At 39.0% G+C, this 17,863-nt stretch overlaps 2 protein-coding genes across 2 annotated transcripts; both read right to left on the reverse strand.

Moving 5' to 3' along the window:
* Positions 1-489: 489 nt before the first annotated feature.
* Positions 490-8,781, reverse strand: LOC136098593 (transthyretin-like). Its single transcript, XM_065832137.2, has 4 exons — positions 6,807-8,781; positions 4,910-5,040; positions 2,568-2,703; positions 490-807 (listed from the first exon to the last, which is right to left on the reverse strand). Exons 1-4 carry the CDS (start codon positions 6,873-6,875, stop codon positions 700-702), a joined length of 444 nt encoding a protein of 147 aa, XP_065688209.1. The 5' UTR covers positions 6,876-8,781; the 3' UTR covers positions 490-699.
* Positions 8,782-8,922: 141 nt separating this feature from the next.
* LOC136098109 (transthyretin) lies at positions 8,923-16,666 on the reverse strand. The gene is made up of 4 exons (XM_065831230.2): positions 16,517-16,666; positions 15,604-15,743; positions 10,991-11,126; positions 8,923-9,210 (listed from the first exon to the last, which is right to left on the reverse strand). The coding sequence occupies exons 1-4, from the start codon at positions 16,583-16,585 to the stop codon at positions 9,103-9,105; spliced, it is 453 nt and encodes a 150-aa protein (XP_065687302.1). The 5' UTR covers positions 16,586-16,666; the 3' UTR covers positions 8,923-9,102.
* Positions 16,667-17,863: the final 1,197 nt, after the last annotated feature.

Genomic DNA, 17,863 nt, shown 5'->3' on the forward strand with positions numbered 1-17,863 from the left:
ATATACTTTTCTGCAACACTGAGTATGGACTCCCCTTGAAAGTGTTACCAGTTATAATATATCAGAAAGCAGGAAAAAATGCTCTTTAAATGTGTAGCATCCTTAAATGCTGTTCTACCTTTCTGTCACTTTTAAGCTTATTTTGCTTCTATATCTTACAAATCAGAATTGAGAGGTGATTTTTCTCTCATGGTTATGTGGGGCCCTGGGTGGTTGTCTGATGTGACTTCAGCTACTGTGGGCTTCAGTAATAAGGTAGAGATGGTGGTAGGTGGTGGACTGCGTTTCCTGTGTGCTTGCTTTTCATGAGACACCATTCAGATGTGCTTGGCTCATTTCCTTTGCAGGAAGGAATGTAGCTTATTAAATTCATGGAAGACTTCGGTTTATTCTCAGAATCCCAGTAATGGAGCTTCAGTGCATTTTTTTCGAAATGTAATGAGTTTTTTCAAACCTAAACTTTTATTCAGAAGAGCGATACTTACAGAATGAGGACATACAGAATACTTTTATTCAGGAGAGTATTTGAAAACAAAGTCAACACACATTCTTCCTGAAGTTAATGAAGTAGATAAATGACTGTTACTGTTAGTGATTTAATATGAAATCTAAAGCTGTCGATATGGTCGAAAACGAAGTTCTTTTCACTTGTGGAAATTTTAATTTACACATCTAAACTTTCATGCTTTATGTCAGCTTCTATTCCACTGGCTCACTAACTACTGCTGTGGTTGAGTAAGAAAAGGGACTGAGGAGAACAGCAATGGAGTAATGTCGGTAACCAACATCATTAGCTGTGAACACCACCTGGAAAAAGAAAAAGCATAGAAGACAAATGAGAAAAGATCTCTAGATATGAGCCTAGATGGAACAGTTGTGATCATTTCATCTAATGGAAATATCTTCTCTTGTGGTGATTTGACCAGTGTGATCTGTGATTGCCTACCTCACACAGTGTGGTGGTTTTTTTCCCCACAGGTGAAATATCCTTTGTTAAAAACATACATGTCACTTACATTATTTAAATTTTTTAAAAATATATTTATTGTCCAAATGGGTGTTTCCTTGTTGGTACTCATTAATGGAAAGAGTATTTTTTTCCCTTGTTGAAGACCTACATTGAACCCCATTGATTGTCTTTATTAAAAAAAAAAAAAAAGGCAAGCATTCTTTCAAGTATTTGAATATTTTTCATGCTTTTATGAAGTCCTGAACTTTTGAGGAACAGAATTAAGCGTAACATAGTGCTACAGTAAATACCATCAGGTCAAAATATGAAGCAATTATTTTCTTTAATCCTGTTTACATATTTTGTAGATAGAGAAGGATTGCATTAGTCCTTTGGCCACAACGTGATAATAGCCTTATGTATGAACCATTTACAACAGCTGTTTTAACATTTCCCTGATGGGCTCATGTCCTGTCCTTTTTCTCCCTCTACAGAGTAGATTTTGTGTTGTGAGATGATGGGTGTCAACTTTTAAAATAGACACAGTTTAACTTTCTGTGATGCGTAGCTTGTGCTCCTTTCAACCTTAATTAAAAAGGTGTATATGAAACAACTAGTGAACTGAGCAAAACATGATCCCTGCTGAGGCTTGTTTTTAAGAAAGGAGATTCTTGCAGCCTGGATTAAATTCTAGTCTGGGATGTAGACTTAAATATTGTGTTGATGTATAACAAGTTTGCTTTTGCACTGTAAATATTTCACTGTAATTCTTATTTCAGTTATCACTGAAGACAAGACTATCCAGCATTAACCTTCATTACGTTCTAGAATGTTACCCATTTCAGGGAGCCAGAAATAAAATTTAACCCAGGTGTTTACACCTTTTTTCGAAGGAGGTAAGGAATGGCTGTTTGAGCAGCATTTGCAAACTGTACAGCTGGTGGTGCCACTGATCTGTCACAGTCCAGCAAGCAACTAACACTGGACTGCTGCTGCTGCTGAAAGGTCTTGTGAAAGGGATGATGCTGTGGTGGGGGAAGGGGCAGCCCCCACAGAGTCCCAAACTTGGAGCTGGCCTCAGTACCAGGTTAGGGCTACCATCTAACCAGTTTATCTGTCCCATGCAAACTAAAAAGGCTTGTTTGTATTTTTTTTTCCTCTTGTAAACTGAGGATCCAAGCATGCAGAATGCAGTTCATACATCCATTATATTAAAAAGTCTAAATTAAAAGCTTTGTCTTCAGCCATACAAATACTGGATCCAAAAGCAGAAAAATCCATTTTCCAGGAGACTCAATAGAGTACTCTGCCTGTTCTCCCTCAGGTGCCTAGAAATAATCACAGAAAGATTCGCAGGCTTAAGTAGAGCTAGAAGGACAGAAAGCCTCCTCATAAGTAATGCATCTAAGGGCTTATTGAGAGTTATGGGGAAGATGGTAACTAGATTCTCTGATGAGTATGTTGTTACGAAGCTTTGAGATTGTGCATTCAAAGTGTTAATTAAAAAATGTTTTAAAGTGAAAAGAAAGTTCAACATGCACAATTGGTAATTGAAGCCTAGGCGTATAAAGTATCTTTATTCTTTGCAACTGAAGTGCAGGAGGAAATGAATACTCACATCAGCATGGTGATGGAAGGGATTCAAGCCCAGTATCTTCCAGTAAGAGGCTGTGTCAAGCTCGATCTTGTATATCCCTGTTGCAAACTGTTCTTTAGTTGTGAGCTCATGGAGCTCTCCATTGTCATTGGTTTGTCTGTGTGATGGCGGAAGAATGCACTTTTATATTTTGTTTAAAAACCTGAGAAAAATGCAGTTCTTAGCAACTGAACTTGAGTGATGTTGTGTGACTTAAGTAATATGATGAATACTTCTATTGATTTGGAATAGCTTATGTCCATCTGTACTCTGGGTGCTTCAGAGCTTATCTTGGTGTTTGCTATTCCCACGATCGCCACAGCAGACGGCTGCCTGCCATGTCACTGTTCTGTGTTGTTTAGGGGTGAGTCAAAAGCTGGCGTTGTTTGTAGACTCTTGGCAGACTCTTGGAGTTAATTAAATGAACTCACTCAGAGGGAGAACTTAACTGCTGTAAGCGAAGTGGAAACTCTATGATGCGCTTATTCTGCAGGTAGTAAGTAGGGTTAACTCTTGATTTTTTTTTTCCATAGTTTTCTTATTGAAATACATTGAGTTGTTTTGTCAGTATGAATATTTTTTACAGATGGCTGAAATATGAAATTTACTATTTGAAATGGCTGTAGGTCAGCCAACAGTGTAGCCTTATGGAATTCCCTGTTGTCTATATCAATCAGTTGTTTTTTCACCCTCCACAAAAGATGGTTTTGTTTGATTTGAAGATGCTATCAGGGCTGTCCAAGGCCATAGTACTGGCATGAAGCTAGAGACCTTTGAACACCAACCAGTTTGGAGCTCCAGAACCAATATTGAATGCTGTCTCTCAGACATGTCTGGGTTGAAGCCTATTTCTTTGAAATAAGTTATATAATACTAGGTTTCTGGTTGTGTAGGTTATCCACAAATAATGCTGCTAGAACCTGACTTCGGTAGTCACAAACAACTGCTTTATATTCTAGCTGACGAATCTTTTTCTGAGCATATTTTATTCAAATTGGAGCAAACAAAGAATTGAGTCATTTTTAACGTCATTATCCAGTGCATTACTTAGAATTTGTGCTTTAATGTAGCTTATAACTGAAGTCATAGAACATAATTTGTGTCTTAAAAGATGCTCTGTGGTCGGTTATCAGACTTGTTATCAGTTCAAATGTCTGTGTTTTCTTTGACATAGATTAATCATTAATTGTTCATTTCTCCAATAAGCTTTCTCAGCTAAAACCACACATCTTTAACTGAGAACAGTTATTTCAGAGTCTCTCAGTAACATTCAGTTATTTACAAATTACCAGGGCTGGAGAGGTTGATTATTATCAGGACTTTTGCATACCTTAAGGTTACTTTGTTCTTTGTTTCACATGTTAAGTATTTTTAAGGTTTCTGCCAACATCCAACTGTTCAGTCAAGTATTTTTATAAGTGTCTTCTGAGTCTCTAAGCTCAGATTTGATGATAAGTAAGCACCTATTTCACTTTTTCAGGTAGAATAGACCACTAACAGAGGAAAGAGGGTGGCACTTTGCAAGTATCATGTGGAGAAAGTGTGGAAGTGGGAAGCTGCTTGTGGAACTGAGAAAGAGCTTTAATTCTGTGTACCCCCTAAGAAGTTTTTCAGTTTCGTTTCAGATTATACTTTAAAAAAATGCTTTTGAGTTTTTAAAATCTTAATGTATACTAGAATTGAAAAAGAAAATCATCTACATTTGAAATCCTACAGCTATATTTTTAAAAGACATGACATCATTTACATATCTAGGAGATTCTTTTTCTTATTTTAGATGTAATTGCTTCTCTATGGGGGAGGAGGTGAGAAGGCTTTATCCCCAGATTTTTTCCTTTTGGCTGATTCCTCTTTCTTGAAGCAAAGGCAGAGCTATCAGTTATGACGTGGTATATGTTAAAAATAGTTCTGTGTTTTCTTTTTAAAGCTGTGCTATTGTATGAAATGAAAATCCATTTAGAAAGAAGGAAAATAGCCAATAAAGGTAAGATTCTCAACCAGAGTCTTAGTTTCAAGCAAACTAGAAGAATCTGCCTGTAATATAATCCTTTGTAATGAAATTGAAGAGAAGCGATGATTGAATTAAGGGCTAGTTTAAAATACTTTCTTGTGCTCACCACAATTATAAAGCATTTTAAAACCATCTATGTAGTTGAAACTGTATTACAGTTAAAAGACAGTCTGCAATAAATAAATTCAATAGTATGTTACCCTTCTTCTGAGTGAAAAAAGATATGTTAGAGAATGTGACAGTGTTTTTCCAACTATTTGGCCTCTTCCCATTGCCTTTCCCTTCTTTCACTCATTATTTTGGTATGACTTACTCTGAATTTAACAGCTCCCAAGATCCATCTGCAGCTTCTTTATATAACTTAACTGGAACATTTGAAGCTGGACTTCCTCGGACTGAATCCAGAATTTTTATAAAAAGAGGATGCTTAGAGTCAGCAGAGCCCTTCAGGTAGGAAGAGAGAATTTTTACATTGTGAGAAAGATAAGCGGCGGTGCATAATAAAGCAGTAAGGAATCTTATTTTTTAGATCTGCAGAATACACCGTGTTTTCCTCAACAAGATCACTGTGTACTGGAGACATCTGTAGCCTGGAGGTATCTGGGTGCTGGATGTGGTGGAACAGGGGAGGAATATGTCAGGAGTTGTTGGGCAAAGTGTAGCCATGTGCACTGAGGTGGCACTGCGTCTGCACCTGAGAACATATCTCTGTTTTCTCTTTGTCATGGCCTAGCTACACATCATCTCCAGCATGAAGTTGTAACTAAATTGTAACCTCAACAGGAACTAATTAAATCATCAGAAGTAGTAGGAATGTTTAAAACCTGGCAACTCTTCCTCTGTATTTTGGAGTGGCAATTTGAGCACAATTCTCTGGATGTGAGAGCCACTAATATCTTGTTGCCACAGAGTTACCTGAATTCTGCTGTAAACCTGATAAGCACCACACACGGACTCTCTCCTAACACAATGTTGGATCGTATTTGTCAGCCCTTGGCAGCTATGCAGGAATAGGAGAGGAAAACCTTCCTTCAAAGAAGAGGTGACTGTAGTTTCACTCCCAAAATGTTCGTCACAAGCAGTAGTTAGGCCCTGGCGCTTTACCTATGCAACAGCAGAGTTGAATCAGGGCTTTGACCTTCCATTACCTAATTCTGTATATGAAAAGGGAGAAAACAGTGCTGTGTGGATGTTGCTAATCAGGGATGATGTCAAAATAGCAATCACTGATGTCCTTTTAGTCATTGTGGAATGGATCACAATATAGATGTTAAAAACTAAGAACTCTCTTACTTCCCCTCTCATAGTCTGTAATGTACTGACTGCCCCATCGGCCAGGAACCCTGCCCAATATCAGATGGATGTATAGCCATGTATCTATACCACCTGTAGGCCATGACTCATCTGGCTCCCTTTCTGCAAGGCACAGGCTCCTTGTGAGTTTATCTTTTGAGGCATTGACAATGGGACCTCTAGTACCACCAGCCATTTTCCTGGCTTTTGTACCCTGCGAGCTGAGTGGCAGTCTGCTTCCTCACAAAGGCTGGTCATGTATTCATTTTCCCAAAAATTAGAGCTTGAGAGAAAGAATGAGTACGGGAGGAAAGAGACAAGTCTGTCCTAGGAGATTTTTAGGCTGAAGTGTCTGTCTAGCTGGCTTTGCTGGAGTCAATGAGCCCTCTGGAAGTGGGATCCTGGCTTTGGCTCCGTGGTTTGCTTGTGTCAGTGAGTGTGGAGATCCCTTCTTGTTTACATGTAACAGCTGTAGTGGGTAGAGCAGGAAGGGAGAGGACTACAGAAGGCATTTCTCTAGCATGGATCTTACAACAGCAAATGAAATCCCTCACAGCAGGAGCTTGTTCATTGTGTTATAAGGGATATTAGTTACTTTTCAACAGGCCCAGGGCTTTTGTGTAGTGGATATGATATATTTTTTTTTTTCTTTCTTCTCTCACATTGTTTTTCATGTAGTCGCTGAGCCTAATGACAAGTGCTGCTTCTCTAACCGTAAAGCCCTCTCACTAGTTGCTGGAGAAGAAGGACCAGAAAAAAGAGCAGTAGAACTACAGTCAACACATACTGTAAAATCAAAATAATTGCAATAAAATGGAATATCCTATTTTTCATTTACACTAATTAAGATATAAACAACAACAACAAAAAGGCTGGGACTACATCAGTATGAAGGACCTTAATCCTGAGACACTTACCGGTGGTGCGGCTTCGGAGAAAAATGCCAGGCCAGCTAAGAAAACAAGAAATACAGAATGAAAAGCCATTTTGCCTACCACTAGGAAGTCTCAGTGTCAGTAAGTAGAAACTGATGGCATCTCTGGTTTTTATATCAAGGCCTCTAAACTGAGGCTACTTATCAGAAAACCCATATGAATTTCAACATGATGGTTCATATTATTTACTTGGTAAACAATGAGAAAATAAGTAACCCATACAAACATGAACCTTGTCTGCAGAAATAAGTCTCTTCTGTCATTGACTGTGGAAATATTGTGAATATTGCCTAGCTTAACTGCAGTGATGTGTTTTCTTGGAAACAATGTCTATTCTGTTTCATTTTTCTCTTTTCATTGAGGAATAGGGCTGTAATCATCTCGTACAGTTGAGAGAAATACAAATTTCTTGTCCACTCAGCAATTTCTGTTTCAGTGAGTATTTCTCTGTGGTTATAGCTTGGCCTAACTGGGTCACCCATGTTTATCTATTATGAGATTTCTCTCTGTGGTGGCCTCAGGCCCACCTCTGATAAAAGGTTAGTGGATAATGTGTGGGCTATCTAGTTATCTTATGCTCTCACCTGGGAAATATGTCACTTATGGTTTTCAGCATAACTAGATACCTACGTACCCATTCCTGGAGCACAGTCAGTGTTTCAAGTCCTGTTACATCACTTGTGCCTTAGATTCAGTGCAAATTTCAGGACCTTCCCTGTACAATGGCAAGTCACTCCCCACCAGAAGTCTGTGCTTCATTTTAAGGAACTGCTACTTCTTGAAATTAAACTTAGTCTTTCTCCTTTTTTACTTAGACACATGCACATACACTCTTTCACTTGGTTTATCCTGGCCTCAGGTGGATGACTACAGGCAGAGCAGTTTTTTTGTTTGATTATTTTTGTAATGACACCATGACTGTATGGATTATTTGTCCTATTTTGAGGGCTGGGCGTAGCCCACTGCAAACAAAACTCACTGGTTTTCAAGCTCTAGGAATAGTAAGATCCCATGAAATCTGCATGCTTTAAGGTGGGTGCTGTTTTGGAACTATTTGCACTGCTTACAGGAGTAGTGTAACGGTGGTAGTGTCCTGAAATCAGGGAGGAAAAAAGCAACCGATTAGTTAAACGTTAAAGGGAAGCTTTTGTAACTTGTGAATTCACTTGGTATGCAGTTATTCCAGCAGGCTCCAGGTGTAGAGATAAACTCCAAGGTCAGTTGCAGATGAGTGCTGCTGGTTTCTGAATGGCATGATTTCAGTAACAATCTCTGTAGTTTCTGTCATCCTATTAAACAACTATTCCTCTCGTTCAGGGTATTATAAATATAATAGGGCATCAGTCTACATAAATGACTGCTAAAGCCCTTAAACTTTTGTCAGTTTATCAACAACATCATTTGAATCACAGTCACTCTACAGCTTGCCTTTTACTGTTTCTAAAAATAAAAAGACTGTTAAGATGATGCTTCTATCTTAGGACTTTCTTTAAGAATGGCTAGGGATTTGATTTATTAGAGATTTAAGAGGAATGCACTTGAATACAGTAGCCAGCTGAGTTAAAGATCAAAGTTGTTAAAAGGGTGCTAGTTGAAATTGCCTCAGAACTTCCTAGATTGATCATCAGCAAACTTTCCTCTTGAAAGGACAAAATGCTGAATTTTGCCTTAAATTTTAAGTAAAGGTACACAGATTTAGCTCTTTCAGCTCTCTGTGTGTATATATATATATATATATATATATTTCAACAGTATTTCTGCATTGTTTGTCTGCTGCCATGTATTTGAAATTTCTCCTGTTTATCCTGTGGCGTAGTTGATATGGGACTGTCTCTTCTGTGTCCAAACTATGAGTAGCATGGATTATTTTCTTATTTTGTGTGTGTTTGGTCAAATTTTCTAGGGTAGCACAACTCTATAACTTTCTTATTTAGAGCAAATGCATTTGGTGAGACTGTAAGGTAGTGGAGGAAGATAACAGATCCAAAACAAATGTTAATTTGCATCCATATGCCATGCATGGCTTCCAGATGTCTTTTGCACTTGAATACAAGCCATCACACCTTAGAACACAATGAAACTCACTGATAGAATTAAAACTGTTTCAAAGAAGTAACATTTAATTACTTGTCTGAAGTTTGCCAAGTTACAAAATGGAAAAAAAACCCCAAACCCTAATGTAGCAAAACCTTATGCGTTAGCAGTAGGAAAAACCTTCCTCCTAAAAGCCTATGATAGTTCTAGCGGTGGAGGGTATCTGTGTAATGACAGTACATGTTTATTCCTGGGGAACAGTGACAACAGCGGTGGTCGAATAAGAGAAAGGACTGAGGAGAGCGGCAATGGTATAGTGGCGGTGACCGGAATCATTAGCGGTGAACACCACCTGAAAAAGAGAAACCTTGTGATCAGATGTACATTCAAAACTACCTTATTAAGAATTAGCAAGCACATTCCATTTCCTCTGCTGCCTACTTTGCCAGTTCTGTTCATTCAATGATTTTACCCTTCTGGAGCGTAATACTCCCTATTACTTTGTGATGCTCACTGAAGACAGAAGTTTGTGAGATTTGGACCCAGGTCCACAAAGAATCATATAATAGTTTTGGTTAGAAGGCACCTTCAAAGGTCATCTAGTCCAACCCCCCTGCAATGAGCAGGGACATCTTCTACCAGATCAGGTTGCTCAGAGCCCTGTCCAGCCTGGCGTGGAATGTCTCCAGGGATGGGGCATCTACCACCTCTCTGGGCAACTTGTGCCACTGTTTCATCGCCCTCATCATAAAAAATTTCTTCCTCTTTTCTAACCTGAACAGCAGAGCTGTTCCATCCCTCTGGTCATCTTGGTGGCCTCCTCTGGACCGTCTCCACCAGGTCCATGTCTTTCCTGTACTGAGGGCTCCAAAACTGGATGCAGTATTCCATGTGGGGTCTCACCAGAACAGAGTAGAGGGGCAGAATCATCTCCCTCAGCCTGCTGGCCACTCTTCTTTTGACAACCCGGGCTTCATTTGATTTTCTGGGCTGTGAGCGCACATTGCTGGTACATCCAGCTTTTAATCCACAAGTACCCCCAAGTCCTCTGCAGTGCTGCTCTCAATCCATTCATCTCCCAGCCTGTGTTGATACTGGGGGTTGCCCTGACCCAGGTGCAGAACCTTGCACTTGGCCTTGTTGAACCTCAGGAGGTTTGCATGGGCCCACTTCTCAAGCTTGTCCAGATCTGTCTGGATGGCATCTTGTCCCTTGGGCATGTCAGCTGCACCACTCTGCTTGGTGTCATCCTGGTCCTGCCAAACTCTAAACAGCTGGGATATGAGGACTGTCTGCTTCAGTTACCTTGTACACAGACAGTCATTGAACTCTGCCCATTTCCCAGGCTAATTTGTTGACCGCTAGGGTATTACATCAAAGGAAGGCTTCTTCAACTGCCTAGCTGGAACAGTCCTAACTAGGTACTTTTAAGCACCTTTTCAGGTGAAGTTCTTCCATAGCCCCCAGCAGCTTTCAGACATCCAAAGGTTTAGGGAATATTTTGTGAGATTGTTTATTTCACCTAAATGACCCCAGCCGCACATAAGACTTTTATGGACCTGAGGCTCAGTCATACGTTTTAGTCTTCCAGAGCTCCAAAACCTCGTGTTTTAAAGTATACTACAACACAGTCTGTAGCTATTCCAGGCTACTTAATTTGGGGTAACTTTAATAGTAGGTTAAGCCTGAAGAATTTAAACAACATTTTTGTAAGTGCTAAGTAAATGTGGTAGAATAGAGCACATGATGAATCAGTATAGGGCTGAGAGCAAAGAAAGACACAAGGCATGATTATATTGCCAGCCTGCTTATGAAATTTTGGTGCTGATGGAATAATCTACTTTTCCTTGTAAAGTTATTGCTTCATATTTTTATGCCTTCTTTTCTGTTGCATAATTCAGTACTGTGCAACATGTAAAAATAAAGGGCCCATCAGAAAGAATTGTTTTATCCTGTAATTACAGGTCATACTAGAATTTGTGGATTTTCAGCTGAGTGATATGGAGGAAATCCCTCTGATTAAAGAAGAGCTCATTTCCTATAAAACGAGCATTTTCCAATCCCTATTTGTTCTTTCCAACTGATGCCACTACACAATATATAGGTTATTAAGTATCTTTGCAAATACTTACATCTGCATATTCATGGAATGGGGAAAGGCCAAGTCCCTTCCAGTAAGAGCTGGTGTCAAACTCAACCCTGTATATTCCTTCTATAAACTGCTCATCTGTTGTGAGGTCATGGATCTCCCCGTACTCTGTGGTTTTCCTGTAACAGTAAAATAACAGTCAGTGTGGAATATTAAATAGCAGAGGTGCTGCACAGCTAAATTCTACATTGAATAGCTTCTGATGCCTGAAATAATTTCCTCCTATAGGGTAAGTTTCCGTATTGCAGAGCCTGTCCTTGCTACCAACTCATCAATTTACATCACAAATCAAAGCTGGCTGGCTTTTTTTCATGATTTCTCTTGCTACAGCAGGATTATAGTTAAGGCTCCTCTTTTAATATCATGTTTAATTTTTGCCAAGTTGCCTCTGACAACAGATGTTAGTGGCTTAGGAAAAGGACAGTCATAATGAAAGGCAAGATGCCAAATCTTAAATTGTAATTAAAGAGAGAAGAGATATTTTAGTGGAAAATTATTTTATAATCTAGTTATTATCACTGCGGCTATAGGTTTTACCCCTATACTGGAGGGTTTTATGTGTTTTTATGTGACCCTGAGTGGTGGTGTCTTGGAACGGCGATTTAACATCATAATATTTTATTAATTTGAATTACAATGCCTTGGTCAAAGAGCAGGGGCCTCTTCTACTGGGTGCTATATAAATGAGCAATAGGAATTCCCAGCTTAGAGAGATTGTGTACTCAGCTTATAACAAAAAAATGGGGATGAGTGAAGTCCAGAAGCAAGAAGCAAATATAGCTGGCATTGCACCCTGTTTATTTGAAAAGCAGTGACCTTTGTATGACAGCTGTTTGAATGTTTACATACTTACCTCCTAAACCACATTTATCTTTTTTCCCTCCTTTTATTTGTGATTTTTTTGTTTTTACCAGGTGTTTGTTGTTGTTGTTTCTCTGCTGAAAATACTTTATAGAACTTCATAATCAGATGATGTAGTTGAAGGAAAAATGAAGAAAGCCCTGACTTGAAGAACTAGTGGAACTTGCCCATCTTACGGAAAGGAGTGATTGTCTAGGCAGAAAACAAAAGCTTGAGGAGGAGGAGTGGTGGTGGGGGGCAGAAAGCGGTAACATGCTGCTCATCTGAGACAGAATCAGTTGAGCTATTGTGGCTTTTATTTCCCTGGCGCTGCCACCTCATTCATCTACTTTGTCATCTTTGGTTAATGGTGGTCAATCAAAATTTTGCCTTTGCTTGAATTAAGAAGTAACAGGATTGAAAACTCCATGCTAATTTTCAGGTTTTCTTATATTTCAACTCAATGCTTTGAAGACTGACAGACGTCTCACTGGTCCAGCAGAAATGAAATCAACTGTGTTCTGGGTAAACCAAACCTGCCCTGTTTGAAACATGGCTCACAGGCTGTTTGTGAAGCGTACACGTTGTTTTCTTTTGCTTTAATTAGTACTTCCTAGCTTAACCTGTATTTCCTTGATAAAAGGCAAAAGTGTGGATAATTAATTGGTGAGTGTCCTTGAAACTGTGAAAACAGATTTGCTGAGATCCTGCAGAAGTGTTCAGAGTGCAAGTTAAAGTTCACATACATCTGCTTACAAGTTGGATAGTCTAGGCACAAACCAATTGAAGGGAAAAATGGTGTCTGCCTCAAAATCTTTGTTCAGGTAAACAGATTTAGTTTGAGAGAAGTGTGGATACAGCTCAAATGTTGCTTTCCCTAATGGGTGCTGACCCAGATGTTAACCATCCAGATCAGCTCGAAAACTGGAAAAGGATTCACTTGAAGAGTCTTGCTCACTACTAAGAGCTAATGGCACCTTCCAAATTTTAGTTCAGAGCAAGTATTCTCATGAGCAAGCCCTTCAGCGTTACTGCTGCTCTGACAGCCAACAGGACAGTGTGCAATTCAGAGCCTGGCTGGGATTAGCAGAAGGCAGAGGATGCCCTGGATTCAGCCCTGGTAGCAAAATGCTACAAGTGATTCCTTCTGAAGAGCACTTATATTTCTGTCTGAGTAGGGGAATAAATATAGTATGGTTGCTCATTCTTAATAGGATATGGACTGCCAGTATCTGCTGTAAGATGGATAGTTAAGTTTAAAAAACTGTGCTTTTCCAGCAAAAAATTTGAAAGCCTCTGATTGAGTTACTAAGGCTCCAGCCTAGACTGCAATCCTGATCCCCTTTTTCACTGTCTGGACCTTAGCTGTATATTGTGACCAGATTAAATCTGTACTGTCTGTGCAATGACATTTATGAATTCTTGGGGCACATACTGCACTGAGATAAACCCTGCTCCCAGATGAGGACTGCTGAGGAAATAGCTCAGGAATGTAATATTTTTTTTTTTTAATGATTTACAACCTAGGTTACATGAGAACTACATTTGGTGAATGCAATTAATGAACTATGTGATAAGTCCTAAATTTCCAAAAACGTGATAAGTAAAAAGGTCAAAGCTAGTCGTGAGAGGAGCTCATAGAGATCTCAAATTGTGTGCTTCCCAGGTCTCTGTGGCCCAAAGCCTTCCTCAGAGTACGTCTCAGCTCTAGTTATCTCTTCTTGCATATTTTTGGCTAGACTAATTTTGAAATAAGCCTCTTTATTAATAAAGTCTGCTGTTACTATGCTAGTTTCCTCCCCGCTTTTTCAATACTATTACACTAAATTCAGTGGCTTCCAGGTGCATTTGCTTCATTCCCGTAATATTTTAGCAAAGTAAAAACAAACAAACCAAAAGGTAAAAAAACCCCCACTTTTATAGGTATTTGTACAAAATGCATCTGCTAGATACTGTAACTTCAAAATATTATTAACCTGGTAGTAGTTGTTACAGATTGCATTCCTTGATTTCGTTCAGCTTTTCAACTTTTTTAACACAAAGAAACTGTTTTTTTCCAAGAGAAAAAAAAATTGCAATCACATGTGCAAATTCAGTTCAAATGAAGTGTCATCAGCTGAAGTCAAAGGTATTGCTGAAAGCAGCCTTGGTTAAGGTGCAAGTCAAAGGAAAGGTCAAAACCTTTGCCTGCAATAGAAATTGTGGATTTATGTTTCCATGCTGCCTTCCCTCAGCAAAATACTTCTCATTTGCCTAGGGTTAATCTTCTCAACTTATAGTTAAGAAGTGATTTGATTATCTAGGGGTGTACTGAAATAGAGGATCAACACAGCTTGGCTAAGAAGTGTGAGATTTTTCTCCTTAGACTTGTTGATAGCAGCATTACAAACTGAACAAGAAAACACTGTTATGCCCAAAAAGTGAGGAAATTTAACAATGATGTTGGATTTATCTTATTCCTCTGTGAACTGTATTTTGTACTACATGTTTAAGAACTCTTGATGAATCACCTGAAATAATATGGGTTTCCTAATAATGGCAGAAATACTAAGGGCAAGACATTATCCTGGTCCTCGCTTTCCTTGAAAACAATGTGTAATTCTTTTTCATGGGGCTTCTCTGTTGGGTAAAGCATATCAATCCATTCTGAGGGTTATTTGTTCCTAGATCAGGACTCAGCATTTGGGAGTGGAAGTGTTTGTTTCTTCTTCAGTCTTCTAACTTTTCTTGCTACTTTTCAATGAGGAAAAGTATTTTGTGTTTGGGGTTTTGTGAGAAACCCTTCAGACAGAAAGAAAGGAATCTCTCTACTTGTAGTCTTCTCCTCTGTTTATTTGTTGTTTGTTTCATTTTTGTCTGTTTGTTTGTTTGGGGTTTTTTTAAATAATGAGATAAAAACCCTAGTAAAAGACACTTGGATGCTCTGATGGCTCCTGTCCATGCTTATGCTTGTCACTCTGTGCTTGAATATCCTGCTGTTAGTAGAGATTTCTCTTGACATATTTATAAATCTGATTCAATGAGTTGTTGCAATGAAACTTAAATGTTGAATACCTTGCCTATTTGAATTTTAGTAAACTGTATTCCTCTGTTACCCATACTTTTTCCTCAAACTGAAGAGAATAGTATTATTGCCCATGCCTCAGTCATGTTCTGAGGATGCTTTGTAAGTAATAAAATGTCACTCTGAAAAAAACATGCAGATCTATAGCAATGACCACAAAAAATGCTGAGATTGTGCTTCTGTGTGTTTTATGATATGAGGCTCTTTAAAACTATCTGGTCAAGGAGTTTCTTCTAACCAGCATGTTTCTTACACAGGAAAAGATGACTAATGTGCTTATTATTTGTGTGTGTACAGACAAAGCTTACAGAGAAGATTTTGTATATGACTGCTGCAAATAAAGCTCTATATCCATTGCATATGAAGACAGTAGGTTAGTCTGGATTACCTACAAAATTCTGGTATTTTTTTTTTCTTTTTATAGAAAGGAAAGCTAGTACTAAAGCTAGGAGAAAAAATAATTATTAAACCTATTCCCTTACGAAGGCAAGATGAGCATCTCAACATGTTTTTGCAATTAACATGTATTTCAGTCATGGATAGATTCCACTTTAGACCAGAATTCAGGTGCTGTTAACAGTGATAGTGTGGCATGTGCTAGAGGACATATTGCTTTTATGATCAGAGCTCTATTCCTTCTACTGTTTGCCTGAGGTACCTTGAAAATGGCTCCGTAAGACCACATAACTTACCCAGTAGCAAAGTCCTGCCAACTTCCATCTGCAGCCTTTTTAAAGACTTTAACAGCCACGTTAGCGGCAGGACTTCCTCTGACTGCATCCAGCACTTTCACCATGAGAGGGCATTTGGAATCAACAGAGCCATGGGTGACCTTGGGGAAAGCAGGAGAGGTTGTGTAGGAGCTGTTCACCAGCTCAGCAAAAACTTTCTTTCAAACAAAAGTTGGATTCTTATTGCGGAATTAATGTTGACTTAAAAACAAACAGTATTCAACTCCAGTTTTCAAACATCTGTTTCTTAAAGCAAAGTCTATTAGAGGTTTATGCTGATAACTTTATTGCACACATGCACACACAAAGAGATTGGTTGATAAATATTTAGAATTGCATATGGCCCTGGTAAAATGTTATAAAGTATACCTTTCTTAATTAGGTCAAAAGTAATAAAATAGTAAATTATTAAAAGTGCAGGCAGCCTATGTTAGCATAGGAAACCAATGAAGAAATACCCATGACATTCCTAGGGCTGAAATAATAGTTTCTTAAGATTCATTTTACTACAAGGAAACCCTAGTCATACTTTGAAAACATTTTTTTAGTGCTTTAGAGAAGCTCTTGTTTGGTGAAGAAGGTTGAGCTATCTCTACATTGAAGATAGGGGATGTGAGTAATGAACTGACAGAAATAAAAGGTCACATGTCCTAGATCCATTGCCCTTTCATAATATCTTAAAATAGATGTGTAAGTAGAAAAAATTAAAAAAAGTTTTAAGAATTCTGAAGAAACTACTTAAAAATGGTAGTAAAATAACATTCCAGAAAAGCCTAATGGTTACAGAATTTCATGAGTGAGGAGGATGCTAGTCATCTAGAAAATCTAAATTATCATTCTTGTCATGATTGAGTTTGAATAAAAAGAGACTCACCAGTGGTGCAGCTTCAGAGAAAAGTACCAGTCCAGCTAAGAAAACAAAGAGCACAGAGTGAAAGGCCATTCTGCTTGCTGTTAGTGAGCCTCAGTGCCAGCAGCTACGAGCTGAGGGGATTTGGGATTTTATAGCCAATCCGACAAAAAAAAAAGGCTGCTTATTGGGTACCCATATGACTCCAAATCTGCTGATTCTGATTATTTGCTTAGTAAACAGTCCAATCCTAAAGTCAGTCAATGAATAGCACTGCCATTACAGTCAATGGAAGGACCGCAGGATCACTAGAGCAAAGAGAATAAGTAACGCACACAAACATGACCCTTGCCTGGGGAGATTAGACTCATAGAAAGCCCTCCATGAAATAATGCAAATGACCTTTGTTTGCCCAGAAATCCAGTCAGTTCTAGGAGATCTTCGTTACCTTGCCCTCAGGTTACGCATGATAATGGCCCAGTGCTTTCTCTGTGCCTGGTCCATGTTTCTTCTCAATGTATTCAGTGCTTTCTGAAGACCAGTTCCCACATGTAGATGCAGACTCAGTATATGGGTGATGGAGCTTGTGCATCATCTGTCTCAAGCAATGCCAATGGTCCATGCTGGGAAACACTCCCAAGCAGTTACCCTGCTTGACATCGTCTGCCTCTCACCAAAAGTTCCTGAGGATTCATCTTGCCTAGTCTTTAAGCAGACGTTGACATTTCTTCTTAGTCACTGAGAAGACATCTGGAGACATCTGTCCCCTTGGGAAGACAAAGGTCTCAAAAAAGCAAAATGAGACCTGTCTTGCTCCATGTACCCCAGAAGGAGCCAAGGCAACTAGCATAGACTGGTAGTTTATGTTAACATCTAGCTAATGTTCTAGTTGCCAAACTCTTATTATGTTGGAAATGTTATTTGTTATGCTCTAAAATGTGCATTTTCGTAAAAGGTTGTTCAGGGGTGAACCCAGCCCCAACCTAAGTTGGGAGAAGATGTCGAGTGGGGGGGCAGGCATGATGTAGCTGGGTTTCTTCAGCTGCATCACATAAAAATTATCCAGACTGTACCCTGTGCTAGTTGAAAGACTGTTTGGCATTTCCTCCTCCCCCCGTCTGAAACCAGCCTGAGGCTGCACTTCTGTTCTAAGGAGCTGGCACCCTTAGTTTTTACTGATTTCACAGTATTCTAACAAAAGGCAGTTTTGCTTCTTACCTTGAACAGCATTACCATGAAGGTCATAGAGAGAAGTGGTAGATGGTATTCTCCAGTGGCTTTCATGCTTTCAGTATGCTTTATGCAGTTGTTCTCTTCAGGCAAAGTTGGGTTTTGAAAAAAATCTATATTACAGTAATCTCCTAAACTGGA

This window comes from Patagioenas fasciata, chromosome 2 (assembly GCF_037038585.1).
Source record: "Patagioenas fasciata isolate bPatFas1 chromosome 2, bPatFas1.hap1, whole genome shotgun sequence".
NCBI classification, from domain to species: domain Eukaryota; kingdom Metazoa; phylum Chordata; class Aves; order Columbiformes; family Columbidae; genus Patagioenas; species Patagioenas fasciata.

Excerpts from the sequence above, each read along its gene's own strand:
- LOC136098109 (XM_065831230.2), bottom strand. The coding sequence starts at position 16,585 with ATGGCCTTTCACTCTGTGCTCTTTGTTTTCTTAGCTGGACTGGTACTT. Across the intron at positions 15,744-16,516 it reads TCTCTGAAGCTGCACCACTG|GTCACCCATGGCTCTGTTGA; the intron begins GTGAGTCTCTTT and ends GCTTTCCCCAAG. Across the intron at positions 11,127-15,603 it reads TGGCAGGACTTTGCTACTGG|GAAAACCACAGAGTACGGGG; the intron begins GTAAGTTATGTG and ends TTACTGTTACAG.
- LOC136098593 (XM_065832137.2), bottom strand. The coding sequence starts at position 6,875 with ATGGCTTTTCATTCTGTATTTCTTGTTTTCTTAGCTGGCCTGGCATTT. Across the intron at positions 5,041-6,806 it reads TCTCCGAAGCCGCACCACCG|GGCTCTGCTGACTCTAAGCA; the intron begins GTAAGTGTCTCA and ends TCCTACCTGAAG. Across the intron at positions 2,704-4,909 it reads TGGGAGCTGTTAAATTCAGA|ACAAACCAATGACAATGGAG; the intron begins GTAAGTCATACC and ends GCCATCACACAG.